At 41.1% G+C, this 17,178-nt stretch overlaps 1 protein-coding gene across 1 annotated transcript in view; it reads right to left on the reverse strand.

Annotated features, from left to right (window-relative positions):
* Positions 1-17,178, reverse strand: part of LOC140198880 (interleukin-10 receptor subunit beta-like) — a 64,579-nt gene that overhangs the window by 7,209 nt on the left and 40,192 nt on the right. Inside the window, exons 3-7 of the mRNA XM_072260065.1 lie at positions 16,029-16,192; positions 13,196-13,307; positions 10,076-10,263; positions 7,784-7,947; positions 1,784-1,931 (exon numbers count right to left, since the gene is read on the reverse strand). Of these exons, the coding sequence (XP_072116166.1) occupies positions 1,784-1,931; positions 7,784-7,947; positions 10,076-10,263; positions 13,196-13,307; positions 16,029-16,192 (776 nt within the window). The remainder of the gene's footprint in view (positions 1-1,783; positions 1,932-7,783; positions 7,948-10,075; positions 10,264-13,195; positions 13,308-16,028; positions 16,193-17,178) is intronic.

The following is a 17,178-nucleotide window of genomic DNA, read 5'->3' on the forward strand; positions in this document are numbered from 1 at the left end:
TTGCAGAGTTTGCGAGGGCAAGGAAAACTATTTTAATCATGGACATGGTATTAAGGAGCCCGGTGTGCAATGGAGTCATCAAACCAACATCCACCAGGCACAATTTAATTAATCACTTTCACAATTATTTTTACACACACAATCTTCAAATCTATAATGATATTCATCTAATATTATTGTAGAAGCAGCAGAGTAAATGACACTGGTTGTACCCAACTATGGTAACTTTTTACATTTCTAGGATCATTCTTTTCTCGCATTTTCTTTCATTGATCATATTATGGTTATTATTCTATTATCAATTTATTGAGTATGCCCACAAGAAAATGATTCTCAGGGTTGTATGTGGTGACATATGTGTCCTTTGATAATAAATTTACTTTGTATTTTGAACTTGATCAAATATGTGGTCAATCAACAGAATTCAAATCAGTTATAGACCAGTTGGATATGGCAGATAGAATTTGCCAATTTGGCTAGCTCACAGGGACATTGGGAAGTCAAATAAAAGAGGAAAGAATACAGTAAATGGTGTGGCCCTTAGGAGCGGTAATGGACATAGTTCTTATACAAGTCCACAGCTCCCTGAAACTGGCAACACATGCAGATAAAACGATAAACGAGGCGATTGGCATTGCTTGCCTTCATCGGTCAGGGTGTTGAATATTCAGTTTCAGACTTATCACGTACACTGAAACATACAGTGAAATATGTCATCTGCGTTAATAACCAACACACCCAAGGATGTATTAGGGGCAGCTTGCAAGTGTCACTGCACATTCCGGTACCAGTATAGCATGTCCATAATGTTCAACGCAACAACACACAACATAAGCAGCAACAGTAACAACAGAAAAAAATAAGACAAGAGCAACAGAAGCCTACTTTCCACCCCTCACACACAGATTTCCAACCCCAGGGCAGGCCGCCTCAAGGCCTCTAGTCCCACATTCTCAAAACTGGGCCCCTTGGGAATAAAGTTCAAAATTCTGAGTAAATTTATTATCAAAGTACATACTATCCTGAGATTCATTTTCTTGTGGGCATTCACAGTAAGTACAATGAAACACAATAGAATCAATTAAAAGCTACACACAACAAAGAGAATAAATATCGAGGATAAATGTTGGGAAGTCATGTTGCTGCTGCATAAAACTTTATAAGAGTTATCTGAGAATGGATTGTTTTAAGATAAGGGCACAAGAAAAACTCTGCAGCTCCCCTTTAAAATAGCACCATGGGACCCTTTAATTTCACCTGAAAGGCTTCATACATCTCTAACAATGTGATAATTTAGTCGTGGCTTCTCCCCTGAGCAAGGCATCTGTTTTATAACGGAAAACAAGACACAATCCGGGCTTTTCAATATTGTAAAAAACCTTCGAGCGGGGGTTCTCAGCCTCTGTTATGTCGTGGACCAACACCATTAAGCAAGGGATCCGTGGACCCCAGATTGGGAACTCCTTCTTTAGAGGAATGTCAATTTTTATTCACAGAGCAAATGTTTATAGAAAGCTAAATTTGTAACACAGCTTCAAGTGAGGCCAATAGGAGGATTAAAAGTCAAGAGAAGCGCTGCCAGAGCATAGAAAAATTCCATAAAATTATGATTAGCCCATTCATATCACTTCATAGAATCTGACATTCCTTTTCACAATGGAGTGGAATGACGCTGGCAGCAGGAATATAATTGTGCCCTCAGCTCTCTATTAGAACATAATAAATAATTATTATAAATTTACTAATTCATATTTTATGATTTACGTGACTGCAGAAGTCTCACCATTAGCACTGACAGTAGAACAAGTCACAGAGCTGGGCAAGCCTTGCTTTGAAAGATCAAGTACAGAGGCGTGCACTTTTAGGCAGTACGTAGTCCATGCCTGAAGATCTTGCAGCAAAACTGATGAAACGGTTGTCACATTACGTACCTGAAATAAAGGATGAGCATGATTATTGGTTGGCTTTCCTTAAGTTTCTCAGTAATGTTAAGACTCAATGGTACAATTTGTATAAAAGAAAGACACTAATACTATCGGTGTAAAATCAGTTCAAAGTTTACTGAGTGACAAAGGGTAAGTATTATACTTATCTAGATGTGCGCAGTTAGGGTCCCATTAGATCAGCACATCTATCCCACTGCAGCCCAGCCCAGTGATGAAGCCCGAACAAGCTCCCCCCTCCACTCCTTGCTCAGGGGGATTCCTACCCACTGGCGAAGGGGCGCGGTACAAAGTCACCTACATAGCAGGCTGTTCACAGACTGTGTCCTTGGTCAGTGTGCCACTCTGCAGTTAGCCCTAGCCACAAACATGTCAAACTATTTACAACCTATGTTCTCTTCCTACAAGTAATCGAAAAATAATATCTAGACTGGTTCAAAGGACAAAATCAAAACTTGCACACATTATTTCCTGAGACAGAATGCGAGATTGATAAAGCCCTTAAAAACGCTTTTCTTATTGCTCCTAGCCTGGCTCTTTTGTAGAACTGTTGCTTTTGTCCATTCACAGCATTGTAAACTTTTTCCTGTCATGCATTTCCTTGTAGAAAGTTAGTATTGAATCTGAAATCATCCTTTCACACCGTGGGTTTGAGATCACAACTTGTGTTGTATAAGAGTGTTTCATCTTTAGAGGTCATTCATTTACTCATCATTTTGAGTCGAAGTGAAATGATGATCTATCTTTGAGGCATCAAGCACAAAGATTTGATTGTCAATCAAGTCAAATCAATTTTATTGTCACGTGCAGAAGTACAGTAAGGTATAAGTGCAAATGAAAAACGTGCTCGCAGTAGCAGCATTGGATGTAGGTTAGGACAACGCAGGACATAAGTAACTAAATTATACCAGACAATGAAGAGAAAAAGGGCATTAATACAAAAAATAACACAATCAGAGCGAGGTTCATAGTAGATCAAGAGGTGGGCCATAGTCTTTCATTGCTTAGGTAGCGTTAGGGTTATGCAGGTTAATTCAAGGACCTGATGATTGTCGGAAAGTAGGTCTTTAAATCAGAGAATTACTACTAACCATAAGAAGAGGGGGCACAATTTTAAGGTAATTGGAGGAAAGAATAAGGGGGATGTCAGAGGTTGTTTTTTTCACACAGAGAGGGGTGCATTCATGAAATACATTGCTAGGGGTGGTGGTAGAAGCAGCTACTTTGGAGACATTTAAGGGACACTGGGGTAGGAACATGAATGAAAGGAAATGGAGGGCTATGTGGGAAAGAAGCGTTAGATTGATCTTAGTGTAGGTTAAAAGGTTGGCACAACATCGCAGGCCAGAGGGCCTGTACACTGTTGTACTGTTCTATAATCCATAATGTTCCAAGCAAATTGTTCAGTGAGTCCTTAAACCAAAATCATCACTGACAGTATCATCTAAAATATTGAAAATTTAGAATTCAAAATAAAGTTTAAGGAATCCAAAAATGTTGTCGAAGTTGTTCATGGTAAAGCTGACAAAGACCTGGAGATTTGGGAATATCCAGTATTTAAAAAGCTCTTTTGTCACACAGTGCCAATAAAATTTTAGCAAAATGCATATACCTTCAAAGAGAAGATAGGAGCTTGCACTGGGAAAATAACAGAGACTTTCAAGCCTGCTCTGACCATTCTAAAAGATCCCAGCTGATGTAGCTCAATATCACTTTCTCACTTTCCCCCCAAATAAAACAATATCAAGCTTCATCAAACTCTATATCTGGCTTCCACAGTTCTCTGTTGTCAAGAAATCCACAGATTTATTGTCCTCATGTCAATGACTAGCTCCTAATCTTACTCCATGGCTGTCAGTTCAAGCCAAAGGAAACAAATTATCCACCCTGTGATGTCCTGGTGGGATCACTCACAATCCGCTTATCTTCAGAAAATGTAGCTAATTGTTCCTCATAAGGCATCTCAAGAAAGAATCAAACAAATACCTTCCACGTCCAGTAATAACAATCCTCTGATGAGAAGGTCAAAATTGGACATTGTATGAGGTCTGGACACACCAGGGACCTGTACAGTGCACCACAATTCTAAGAGTCTTACTCCAACCCCTTATAATGAGGATCAGCATTCTTTAAAGATGAAGGCTTTAAAAGGGACTAAAGGGCAACTTCTTCATGCAGAGGGTGGCACATATCTGGAAAGAGCTGACAGTGGAAGTGACTGAGGCAGGTACAACAACAGCATTAAAAAGACATTTGGGTAGTTACATGGGTGAGACCTTTTTTATGCCATGGACCACTACCATTACGCAAGGGCCCTGTGGACTCCAGGTTGGCAACCCCTGGTCTAGAGGGATCTGGCCAAATGCAGGCAAATTGGAACAGTTTGGTGGGCACCACAGGCGAGTTGGGCTTAACTTGTATTATTGCTGCTTGGCATTATTACCACAGTTGGCATAGATGAGCAGGGCCAAAATATTACTCCTTGGTATTATTGCCATCGTCAGTTGGGCCGTAGTGTACGTTGTATACCTCTGGGATTCTATCTGCCATTTCAACTGTTTGTCCTGCTTGGCTGGTAACTTTACTATTCTTGTACCAGGACAATCACAGGCATCTGTACACCAATGTTTATTGGTCGCTTGATTTTTAGGAGATTTGTTTTTTTTAAAATTCAAAATGGATTTTTTTTCTAATTTCCCCAAATTATATTCCACCCATCATCTTCCTAATCACTTTATACATCTCCCACGTGGCTCATTTTCACACCTAGCTTTGGATCACCAACAGATGTGGATTCCTCGCCACTGAGTCCCTCAAGTAAATCATCAGAAAACATGGTAAATGACTGAGGCTTAAACAAGGACCCTTTTGGCAATCCACACTAATACACTTATTTCTGCTCTCCGAGTTCTGTCATTTAACCAATACTTTGATTTTGCTGTTTCCAATGCTGTGAATGTCTTGCACCTGCTTTTCCATTAAATGCATTTTCAAAATGTGCCAAGTTGTACCCCCCATCTACATTCTCAAAATTTTTGCTTTAACAAAGCGATGATTGTGAGTTTGTGTCTTCTGTAACACCATATCTATAAACAGTTCTGCATCACTTTATCCACTTTGGTTGGATTACTTTATTCATCTTTCAATCCATAGGAACCATTTCAGCATCTAGGGAGCTCTTTCTAAATTGGTACCATACTTCCCACATTAAACCTGTCCCTACACCTAAATAAAATCTGTATGGTGTGACGGGGTCCTGAAGTACCCCTATGAACTGTGTTTTGAGAGAGAGAGAGAGAGAGAGAGAGCAAGCACGTGAGGGAGAGAGAGAGAGAGAGAGAGAGACACAGCGCATGAGAGAGAGAGAGAGATAGAGAGAGAGAGAGAGAGAGAGAGAGAGAGAGAGAGAGAGAGAGAGAGACACGAAGACCAACTTTTGGGATTTCTGCTGAGTTGGAGAGAGAGAGCACCGAGCAGCGGTGTTATTTGATGGACAATCCAGGTTATGGTTTCTCTGGAGGTTGTTTATACTTTCCAAGGTCATTGCCTGCTTGTACATTCTTACACAGACAAAGAAAGGATGAGTTATTTGAATGACAGTTGGTACTCAGCATGGTGAGATAAATAGGAGGTCAGATGATAGACCTGCGGCACGTGTTTTTGGACACTGAATGAGCTTTGTTGTGCCCACAGAAAAAGTGGGTTTTTGGAGGATCGATCAGTAGCTCTTGCAGTGAGAAAAGGGAGTGACCAGTGGGGAGTTGTCCATCTGTCCAACCCTCGCCTGGGTTGATAATTCCACCACAGAAGAATGGTCCCCTTTGTTGTGGTCACAGTCGGAGACTTTTAAAGGACTTCGGAGGACAACAGGAAGATCAACGGCGTCAGCTCATCTGAAGACTCAAATCTCTCCCTCTCTCACTCTCTATCACTACTCAACTCAACACCACAAACTGAACTGAACTTTACTCATTGTCGTAAGACTATCTATTTACCCCCAGACTTGAAGAAGCTTGGTTTTCATATATAAATATATATTCCACACTTACTTATATATAATCATTGCTAACCTGTTTGATTTATCTACATTTATATTACTGTATTGTGTAGTTACTAATAAATAATATTAGTTAATAGCGATACTGGACTCCAAAGTGTTTTCCATTTCTGCTGGTTCTTTAACTCGTCACGGGGTACGTGACAATGGAATGTAAATCATCAAAGGCCTTACGGAATCCAGAATTAGATTTATTATAACTAACTTATGACAGGAAAATTTGTTGCTTTGCAGCAGCAATACAAAGACATTAAAAAATCTATAAACTACAAAAATAAATAAATAGTGAGGTAGTGTTCGTGGGTCCATGGACGGTTCAGAAATTGATGGCAAAGGGAGAAGAAGCTGTTTCTAAAATACTGTGTTTTAAACAAGGACAATTACGACAGCTTTATGGATCCAATCAACATCGAAATAAGCTGCAGAGAGTTGTAAAATCAGTCAGCTCCATCATGAGTAGTAGTATCCAAGACATCTTCAAGAAGCGGTACCTCTAGAAGGCAGCATTCATCATTAGGGATCCCCACCACCCAGGACGTGCCCTCCTCACATTGTTACTGTCAGGCAGGAGGTACAGGAGCCTGAAGACACACACTCAGTGATTCAGGAACAGCTTCTTCCCTCTGCCATCCGATTCCTAAATGGACATTTAACCCATGAGCACTACCTCACTACAGATGAAGGGTTTGAGCCCAAGTCATCGGCTGCATTCTTTTCCATAGATGCTGCCTGGCCTGCTAAGTTCCTCCAGCATTTTGAATGTACTGTTTGGATTTCCAGCATCTGCAGATTTGTGATTGGCTCACTACTTTTTTTTCTGTTTTTGCACTACCTATTTAATTTAACTATTTAATAAACATATATATATATATTTATTAAATAGTTAAATATATATATACACACACACACACACACACACACACTTACTATAATTCAATAAGACCATAACATATATGAGCAGAATTAGGCCATTTGGTCCATCAAGTCTGCTCTGCCATTTCATCATTGCTGATCCATTTCCCTCTCGGCCCCAGTCTCCTGCCTTCTCCCCATAACCCTTCATGCCCTGAGTAATCAAGAATCTATCAACAGTATTTTTCTATATTCATCATGTAATGCATTGTACTGCTGCTGCTAAGTTAACAAATTTCACAACATACAAGTATGCCGATGATATTAAACCTAATTCTGAACAATAGTATAGACAATATCAATATTCAGTATGAATTTAGTGATCCTTGGAGTACTCTATCTATGCCCTGTTTACTCCTATCAGGTTCTCCACTCCTCTTGACCTCTTCAACTTCCTATGTTCCATGGAAAATAAACCTAAGGTTATTGTTGAAGGTTAAGTTGAAAGGGTGACATGAAATAATTGAGAAGAGTCTTGTCTAAAATAGAAACATATAAGCACCTCAAGCCAAATGGCTTCTTTCGGTGTAAATTGCTATCTAACTCTATGAACCATCATCTCTCCTTCTAGTCACAAAGAAGTATTCTTCAATAAGTTTCTATAGGTGCATTTAATGTCAGAGAAATATATACAATATACATCCTGAAATTCTTTTTCTGCGCAGACATCCATGAAAACAGATGAATGCTCCAAAGAATGAATGACAGTTAAGACATTAGAACCCCAAAGCCTCCCCAGCTCCCCCCTTCCACGCACAAGCAGCAGCAAAGCAACGACCCCCTCCCACCCACACCAGCAAAAATGCATCAGCAACCCTCCACCGAGCACTCAAGCATGCAGCAAGGCATCAATTCTTTCATGATAACTTACATTTATATTTACATCGTCAGTCTTTTCCCAATAAAATACATAGTAAATAAGATCCCGATAATTTATTCGAATAGATTCTCCATCCTCACGGACTGGATCTAAAATGGTGACGTGTAACACACCTGCCTCTGACAGCACTGTAACTAATGGAGGTCCAATCACAGCTTGAAAAAGAAGAGGAAGATTTTTTTTTACAACTTGAGCATTTTAGTGTAGACTTCAATAACATGCACTGTATAGTACTAAAAAAAATTTTAACTCTCAGCCATTAGCTTTAACTACTTTTCTTCCTATTTTCTCTTTACTTTGCAATCATCCCTGAAGGCAGCAATTCACGGCAAGGGTGTCCCAGCCAACTTTCTACACATGTGAAGTTCACAAAACAATTTTGGCAGACCTTTTTGTCTATGGAGGAGGCTATAATCTGGATATTATCCAGATGAAGTTATTGCAAAACAATTTGGAGCGTGAATCTTAGGCTACAATACTGCAAGTTACTGCAGAGTAACGCTGCCCAGATTTTCACAAAAGCCAGCCTCTCCTCCCTCCCCTCTGTGAACCCCACTCAGACATTCTTCCCCCCCACCCCACCCCATCAGACAGAAGATAAAAAGTCTGAAAAGTACACACCACTAGGATTCTAACCATAGTAGTCATAGACAGAGTCATACTTTATTGATCCCGGGGGAAACTGGTTGTTTTTTGAAAATACTTTTGTGTTGATCATTTGCAGTGCAATGTGAGATGTGGCAAATTGGTAAGTTGCTTTATCATTGTAACACGTACTAAGGTCCAGTGAAAAACTTTTACTTTGCATGCCATCCATAAAGATCATTTCATAAAAGTCATTGGGGTAGTACAAGGGAAAACAATAACTGAATATATACCCATTGCTATAATACTATTAAAATGGTACCCTTGACCTCACAACCTACCTTGCACCTTATTGTCTGCCTGCATTGCACTTTCCCTTATCAGTAACACCTAATTTTTCATTCAGTTACTGCTATTGGGAGGTGGCAGAGCAGCACAGTGATCAGTAAATCGCTTTACAGCTTGATTCATTTCCCGCTGCACTCTGTAAGGAGTTTATACATTCTCCCGGTGACCGCGTGGGTTTCCTCCGGGTGTTCCAGTTTCCACCCTCATTCCAAAAATGGACAGTTGGGGCTAGTAATTTGTGGCCACAAGATGCTGGCACAGAAGTGTGGAGACATGAGGAGGCTGCCTAGCACAATCCTTGCTGATTTGATGTACATGTGAAAAATAAAACTAATCTCATCTAACCTTATTAATAAATTGTAGATTCAAATTCCACTCTAGAGAGTAGAAACTCCAGAGATAGAAACTGACACCCTGACAGGACTGTGGGACTTCTGTACTCATGCAGATATAATTTTGTTTTGAGATGTTAAGCAGAAGGATCGTCCATCCCCTCAGGAGACAGTAAGTGTACCCCTGGTTTCTTCATGAAAATCAGCAAGGGAAGTTTGCCAAGTGCTTTTCTTAAAAGGTATCAGATTTTCTAGGAAGCTTAATATAAGGCCATAAGGCAGAGGAGCAAAACAAGCATTTCAGCCCATCAAGTCTGCTCTACCTTTTGATCACAACTCACACCCTGGTAGGCTCTCCTTCAAGTCACATATCATTCTCACTTGAAAATACACTGCCGGTCATCCCTTGTAACAGGGCCTACATCCAGGAATTCACTCCCCAACAGTAGTGGGAACAGCTACACGTGTCTTGCTCCACGCAAATTGGTTGCCTTGTTCTCCACATTTAAAATGTACCCACACATGAAAATACTGTGGGATTGAGAGGGAGATGGTCCAGCCATGATGAAATGACACAGCAGACTAGATGGGCCAAATGGCCTAATTCTGCCCCTACAGTCTTAGGATAGTCCTCTCTGCACCTGGTAGCACATCGGGCGACAATCTTGCCATTTCTTTAGCATTTTGCCTGTCTTTCTTTTACAGGGCTGAGTTATTAGCTTGTTGCTCAGACCAGCACAGATGGAAAGCGTGCAAGGAGCTGGCCGGATTCGAACCCGGGACCACCCGCCTCGAAGTCACGTGCAGATGCCACCACACTACTATAAATGCAATCATGAAAGGCCTTCGACAAGTTCTATTTTTAAATAACAGTGGCTACAATTCATTTACGGATCCAAACAATGCTCCATTCGGGATGCCAGATCATTTGGACACCACAAGATTCTACAACAAGATTTTAAATAGTTTCAGGGTAATGGAGTCAAGACAGCAGGACTAATATTTATAAATCTCTTACTGTCTTTATATGGACAAAAGGGCTCTATTTCAACCCATTCTGATGTTGCACCTTCCTGCTCAGTTCTCACTCTTAGATAATATTTTGCAAAGAAAGCAAGATTATCCAGTAAATCACATTCAGTCTCAGGAGTGTGGGTGCAGTTCAATGCATCAGTCCAATTGTCCTTGGTCGTTCTTTCAAAGCTCCTGAAAAAAGTAAAAACATTGCATTAAGATCATGTCCAAACTCAATATTCCCTTAATTTAATATTTTATATAAAAAAAAAGCTGAATCAGAAATTGTGTTTCCATTGAGGCCAGATGGCTGCAAGTTCACGAGTTCACTGGTATGAGGCATGAGTGTGCTTGTGAGTTCGAGAGAAAAGGGGGCTTGTTTTGCTGCTGGAGTTGTTCTGCTGAACACTGTGGGCATGCTATGTTGGCACCGAAATCTGAAGGCTGTCCCCTACCATCCTGCTGGTTGTTAATGAAAAGGAAGTATTTCATTGTATGTTTTGATGTACATGTGATAAACAAATTACCCTGACTGATCTGAATCTGAACTCATTTAGTCCAAATTAGAATAAGATTTTCATGAGGATGGGCCATTCAGCCCCCATTCCTGCTTCATCATTTAATACCATCAGGGCTGACCTTTTATGTCAGTACCACTTTCCTATGCAAAACCTCACATCCCTGAACATCTGAAAACATAGTGATCTGTATTGATATAGGTGACTAGAGTGAAGACACTTTAAGTACTTCACAAATTAAGCAGTTTTTTCTCATCTCAGTCATGAATGGCTTTTGAGACTGTTATCTCTGGTTCCAGACATCCCCTGAAAATCAACTCCTCATCTTTTCTACCAGGACCAAGGATCTAAACTCAAGGGAGAAACAGCTGGCAAAACCTGTTATGTTTTGTAACTCCACAACATAAAACTAATTGAAGGAAAGACATGGAACAGGCAATAAATGTACATGCAAACACGTGGAAATCTGCAGATGCTGAAATTTCAAGCAACACACATCAAAGTTGCTGGTGAACGCAGCAGGCCAAGCAGCATCTGTAGGAAGAGGTACAGTCGACGTTTCGGGCCGAGACCCTTCATCAGGACTAACTGAAAGAAGAGCTAGTAAGAGATTTGAAAGTGGGAGGGGGAGGGGGAGATCCAAAATGATAGGAGAAGACAGGAGGGGGAGGGATGGAGCCAAGAGCTGGACAGGTGATTGGCAAAAGGGATACGAGAGGATCATGGGACAGGAGGTCCGGGAAGAAAGAAAGGGGGGGGGTGTTTTTACTTTAGTGAACCGCGTACTAATAATGTGGAAACGTGATGATGTAAGCCATTCATGTACTTCTACATTTAACTTGTAATAAATTATTTAAACAAAGAATAATTAATCAAACAATATCTAATATTTCCCATATATTACTGGCAAATACATTAGAGGCAAATACATTGGATAGGCACATGGATGTAAGGAAGATGGAGGGATATGGACATGCTGTAGATAGGTGGAATTAATGTTTGGGCATTTTTGATTTGCTTTCTAGTTGGTTTGTGGGCTGAATGGCATATTCCTGTGCTGTACTGGTCTGTCTATGTACTAAAATATTAAATACACAACGAAATCCCCAATGGATTAGTTTACTATGGAGCCGAGCACAAAACATTAATCACAAGTTCCTCAAATGTTACGAACTTTTTAGTTTCACTGTTCACTTACTGTGGTTGTGTACTGTAACCAATTGTACTATACCTTGCTCTAAAAGATTTGGTACATTTGGAAGTTGATGCAATTTATCAAGAACAACATAAGTGTCTGCCTTTTTCAATGGAAGAATAACAGGTCATTATTCATTTAAGAAAATAAAAGGATCATATGTTTCATCACAGCCAAAAAGATTCATCAGGTCAGCAGACTTTTCCTCAGAAGCTTGACTGAATGGTCAAATTGACCCCACAGAAGACTGGTATACAGCCAGCTGTCAGGTTTCTTAGAACTGAACTACTGAGTTCCCTTGAGAAAAAAATCTGTGGAAATCCCCCAGAGTGCATGTGCAAGGACCATGATCTCTCAGTTTGGTCCCATGTTAACGAGTGGAGGAATCGTAGTGGAACAAAAGTCAATGTGTCCCTGCAGATATGCTGTAGGAGTTTGAATATCAAATGCCTGGAGCTCCAAGCAGGGTTGACATGTTTAACATGGAATGTTTGCACATCAGAACCGGTACAGATGGCTCTACAGATCAATTGCTTATTCAATCAGAAATGATACATTTTTGTTAAACAATAGGCAAAGATGACACACCAGCACGAGGAATTCTGCAGATGCTGGAAATTCAAGCAACACACATCAAAGTTGCTGGTGAACGCAGCAGGCCAGGCAACATGTCTAGGAAGAGGTACAGTCGACCTGTCCAGCTCTTGGCTCCATCCCTCCCCCTCCTGTCTTCTCCTATCAGTTTGGATCTCTCCCCCCCCCCCCCCCCCCCACTTTCAAACCTCTTCCTAGCTCTTCCTTCAGTTAGTCCTGATGAAGGGTCTCGGCCCGAAACGTCGACTGTACCTCTTCCTAGAGATGCTGTCTGGCCTGCTGCGTTCACCAGCAACTTTGATGTGTGACACACCAGCATCAGGTTTAGCACATGTTCAGCAGGGCACTGAATAATGACCTCATGTTCTATTGGTCAGCATTGATTCCTGCCCTTCCATATGCTTCTGATGCAAGGCACTAGGGTAATCACCTATTGCCACTGTAAAACCCTCCAAACTGACAGCAAGGCAAGTTAACCAACATCAACATATTTTCCCAGGCCAACATTGCCAGCATTGAATTCAGCTCCACTGGACAGGCCATGTCATCTACATTCCTAGCATCAGGTTCCTAACCCTCCATTCTGAGTGTTACAAGGTGGACAGAGAGAAAGACCAAGTTTGTTCCCACAGCAAAGAAGCAGCTTCTATGTCGGCACTCAGAACCTGGAGGCTTCTAGTCTGGGCTACATGCAGAAGACTAGCTTAAACACCAGATGTAATGTATCATCTACCATTATTATCACTATGCTTATTATCACTAATAAAAATAGTTTCAATAGCAATATCCCAGCTAGAGACCATTTTACTTTCCTTACCCTTGATATTGTACAGAATAGGTCACCGGACTAAGTTGAAGAACATCTGCATCCCATTTCACAACATGTTTTAAGTTATAAGAATCAATCCTTATGTTTCTTGGAGCCGATACTAAACAGAGAAAGCAAATATTAGAAATTATTAGGAAGAGAAAATAAAAATACTTTATTTTTCCGATATGGCAAGTGATTTCTCTTTAGTTGTTAACCTTGAACTCACACAAGCACATCCATCGTTAGATGCTTATCTCAGTAAAAGAGAACGGAACTGTGAATACAGTCAATAACTAACACTTGCATGCATTGAGCATATGACCAAAGATGATCTTATTTTAAAATATAACCATATACTTTAGTAAAAAGTCAGTTTGCAATGCGAAATAATTTAGGTTAGAAATGTAAATTGGAAAAAAGGTCTACAGCACTGGGGCCTCGTCACGAATCCATGCAACCACGCATTATTTAACATGGTTGGCGCAAGTCACACATGCACCTACAGTAAAGGATGTAGGATTGTGGCATAGTCTAGTCACGCACATTCCCACTATTAAGAAAAAGCTGATTCTCCTGCAACACACAAGCTTGGGATTAAAGGATGATACAAAAGCGAACAACAGTTACTTGAGAAACAAACTTGCGTGCTAGTGTCAAGCAGTAGATTCTATTTCTAAGATTTCACTTTGTACGTCCTCTGCAGGAGAGGGGTAAAACAATGTAATACATCTCTCAGCAAATACTTGAGATCTGCACCAGCAGAAACCAGGGGTGGTAGTAGGGGCAAATACATTAGGAGCACTAGATAGAAAAATGGAAGGATATGTAGGAGGGAAAAGTTATATTGAGCTTACAGTAGGTGAAAGGTCGGCACAACATTGTGGACTGAAGGGCCTGTACTATGCTGCTGAGTTCTAAGTTCTTAAGCAGAGAGTGATATAATCAGTTTAGATCAAGCAACACACATAAAAGTTGCTGATGAACGCAGCAGGCCAGACAGCATCTCTAGGAAGAGGTACAGTCGACGTTTCGGGCTGAGACCCTTCGTCAGGACTAACTGAAGGAAGAGCTAGTAAGAGATTTGAAAGTGGGAGGGGGAGGGGGAGATCCAAAATGATAGGAGAAGACAGGAGGGGGAGGGATGGAGCCAAGAGCTGGACAGGTGATTGGCAAAAGGGATAAGAGAGGATCATGGGACAGGAGGCCTAGAGAGAAAGAAAAGGAGAGGGAGGAAAGACCAGAAGATGGGCAAGGGGTATAGTGAGGGGGACAGAGGGAGAACAAGGAGAGAGAGAAAAAGAATGTGTGTATAAATAACGGATGGGGTACGAGGGGGAGGTGGGGCCTAGCGGAAGTTTGAGAAGTCAATGTTCATGCCATCAGGTTGGAGGCTACCCAGATGGAATATAAGGTGTTGTTCCTCCAACCTGAGTGTGGCTTCATCTTTACAGTAGAGGAAGCCGTGGATAGACATATCAGAATGGGAATGGGACGTGGAATTAAAATGTGTGGCCACTGGGAGATCCTGCTTCCTCTGGCAGACAGAGCGTAGGTGTTCAGTGAAACGATCTCCCAGTCTGCGTCGGGTCTCGCCAATATATAAAAGGGAGCACCAGACGCAGTATATCACCCCAGCCGACTCACAGGTGAAGTGTCGCCTCACCTGGAAGGACTGCCTGGGGCCCTGAATGGTAGTGAGGGAGGAAGTGTAGGGGCAGGTATAGCACTTGTTCCACTTACAAATAAGTGCCAGGCTGCTGCCTGGCCTGCTGCGTTCACCAGCAATTTTTATGTGTGTTGCTTGAAATTCCAGCATCTGCAAATTTCCTCGTGCTTGCGTAATCAGTTTAGATGATACTTTATTGTATTATGAAGCTGAGCTAATAGTAACACAGCAGCTTCTTCAGGCAACTGTGTAAATGGAATTTCTATAAGGAAAATAACTGCATTCCTTCTAGTCTCTGGAAGTGACATGGCTGCTGCTTAAGGTATCTACTTTTTATTTCTTGCACATGATAATAGAATTATGGATCCATTCAATGGAGTTTGTACGAGCAAATGCTCTGCCACAGCTAAAGGCCATTTTGGACAAGAGCTCAGAATAATGAAGGACAGTCTGATCAGGAAATTTGGAGGTCTTTTTCTCCCTGTCAACAGACACTATAGTAAGTGGCTGCATTTTCTGAACTACTCCCAGACGGTCCAAGGAGGCCTGTAGCAAAAGCACTTGAGGAATTCTGTAGGTCAGGCAGCACCTATGGAGGGGGATAGAGAGTCAGTGTTTCAAGCCAAGACCCTTCCAGTATCTGCAGGATCTCTTTTGTCAAGGAGGACTCTGCTCACAGAGGAATGTTATCAGGTTGAAGTTCCACTTTGTAGTTTTGCCTTTGTTGTATCCAGCGCCAAGCTGCCACGCAATTTTAATCTATTACCTTCTGCTGCGTTTGATCAGTCAACAATACATAATCTAGATTCAGGTTAAGTATGTAACTTTCCTTCCCAAAGTCAACCAGATGTTTCTTTTTTTGCCATCCACTATTTTGGATACTAGGTTTTCTTCCCCAATTTAGCTCCAGTGTCTCAGTTACAGCAGTAGGGCTGTGAATTCATTTCTGCAAGTCTGAGTCTGTGGTCATTAGATTCAATAACAATACACTAAACAGACCTTGAAAATAGTCGTGTCTGGGATAGGAATAGAAATGAGTGCTCACGCAACACATTTGAATACTGGTCTGACTAAATAAAAAATACATTCCCCTCTACATTTTGAGTATAAAAAGCAAAACCACTTGGGAAACAGCTTAGAAAACAAAACTTGTCATGTGCATATCTGTCCTACCTGCTTCAACCCAGTTTGAAGTTTCACTTCCATGTTCTGCTCTCACTCTTAGATCATAGGATACATTGAGGGTGAGACTGTCCAACAATTCACATTCTGTCTCCGTGATATGCACGCATTTCTGTGCACCTATCCATATTTGGTTCTCTCCTCTTTCAAAAGATCTAAAGTTCAGATTGCAAAAAAAAACAGCAATTAAAATAAATGACACTCTGAAATTAGGACAAAACCTGTGCAAAACAGGAAGTTAATAGCTAGACCAAAACAATTATTCAGAGGCAGTGTTTACAATATCATTCTGCATAAGGTCCCATTTAGTTAGGGCAAAAGTATAGTTCTGTGTGCTCTCCCTTAGGTAGGATATCAAGATCAAAGAGTGGGCATAGAAAGAAAAAAAAATCACTGAAACTTGGGCCTTAGGGAAACAGTGCTGCGCAGCAAGTAGTACTGCAGCTTCATGGCTCTGGTGATCCAGGTTCAATTCCATCCTTGGGTTGTTGCATATGTGGGGTTTTCTCACTGTCACATTGGGTGCTCTAGATTCCTCCAACATTCCAAATCAAGTGAATTGTCAGGTTAAATGGCCACTGTAAATTGATCCTAATGTGTAGATAAGCATAGTGGTATTGGCAGAGTGCGGGACAATGTGGATGCAAGTGGGACTGGATCATGGGTGCTTGATAGTCAGTTGGTGGAAAAGAAAGAGAAGCATGTTATGTGTCAAGCGTTCTTTTCTTTAAGTTTCAAATGTTTTTTGTTCTTACATATATACAATAGGAAGGTAAAGATAGAGATAAGCTTTATTTGTCATATATACATTAAAACATACAGTGAAATGTGTTGTTTGCACCAAATGAAATAAGCAGGGATTGTGCTGGGGGCAGCCTGCAAATGTCACCACAACTTACTAACCCTAACTATACTGCACGTCTTTTAGAACATGGGAGGAAATCGGAGAACCCCAAGTGCGGTAAACCATGTATATATATGTTGTAACTCGGTTACCTGTCTGGACACACCCCTCTGCTGACTGTCCCTGTGGCTCCTCCCACAGAGCCCTGTATAAAGGTGTTCGCCTTGCCCCTCCCCCTCAGTCCGGGGGCAGACACTCACTGTGGAGGTCGTATTGTACAGCGAATAAAAGCCTTTC

The sequence above is a fragment of the Mobula birostris genome, chromosome 6 (assembly GCF_030028105.1).
Source record: "Mobula birostris isolate sMobBir1 chromosome 6, sMobBir1.hap1, whole genome shotgun sequence".
Taxonomy (NCBI): Eukaryota; Metazoa; Chordata; class Chondrichthyes; order Myliobatiformes; family Myliobatidae; genus Mobula; species Mobula birostris.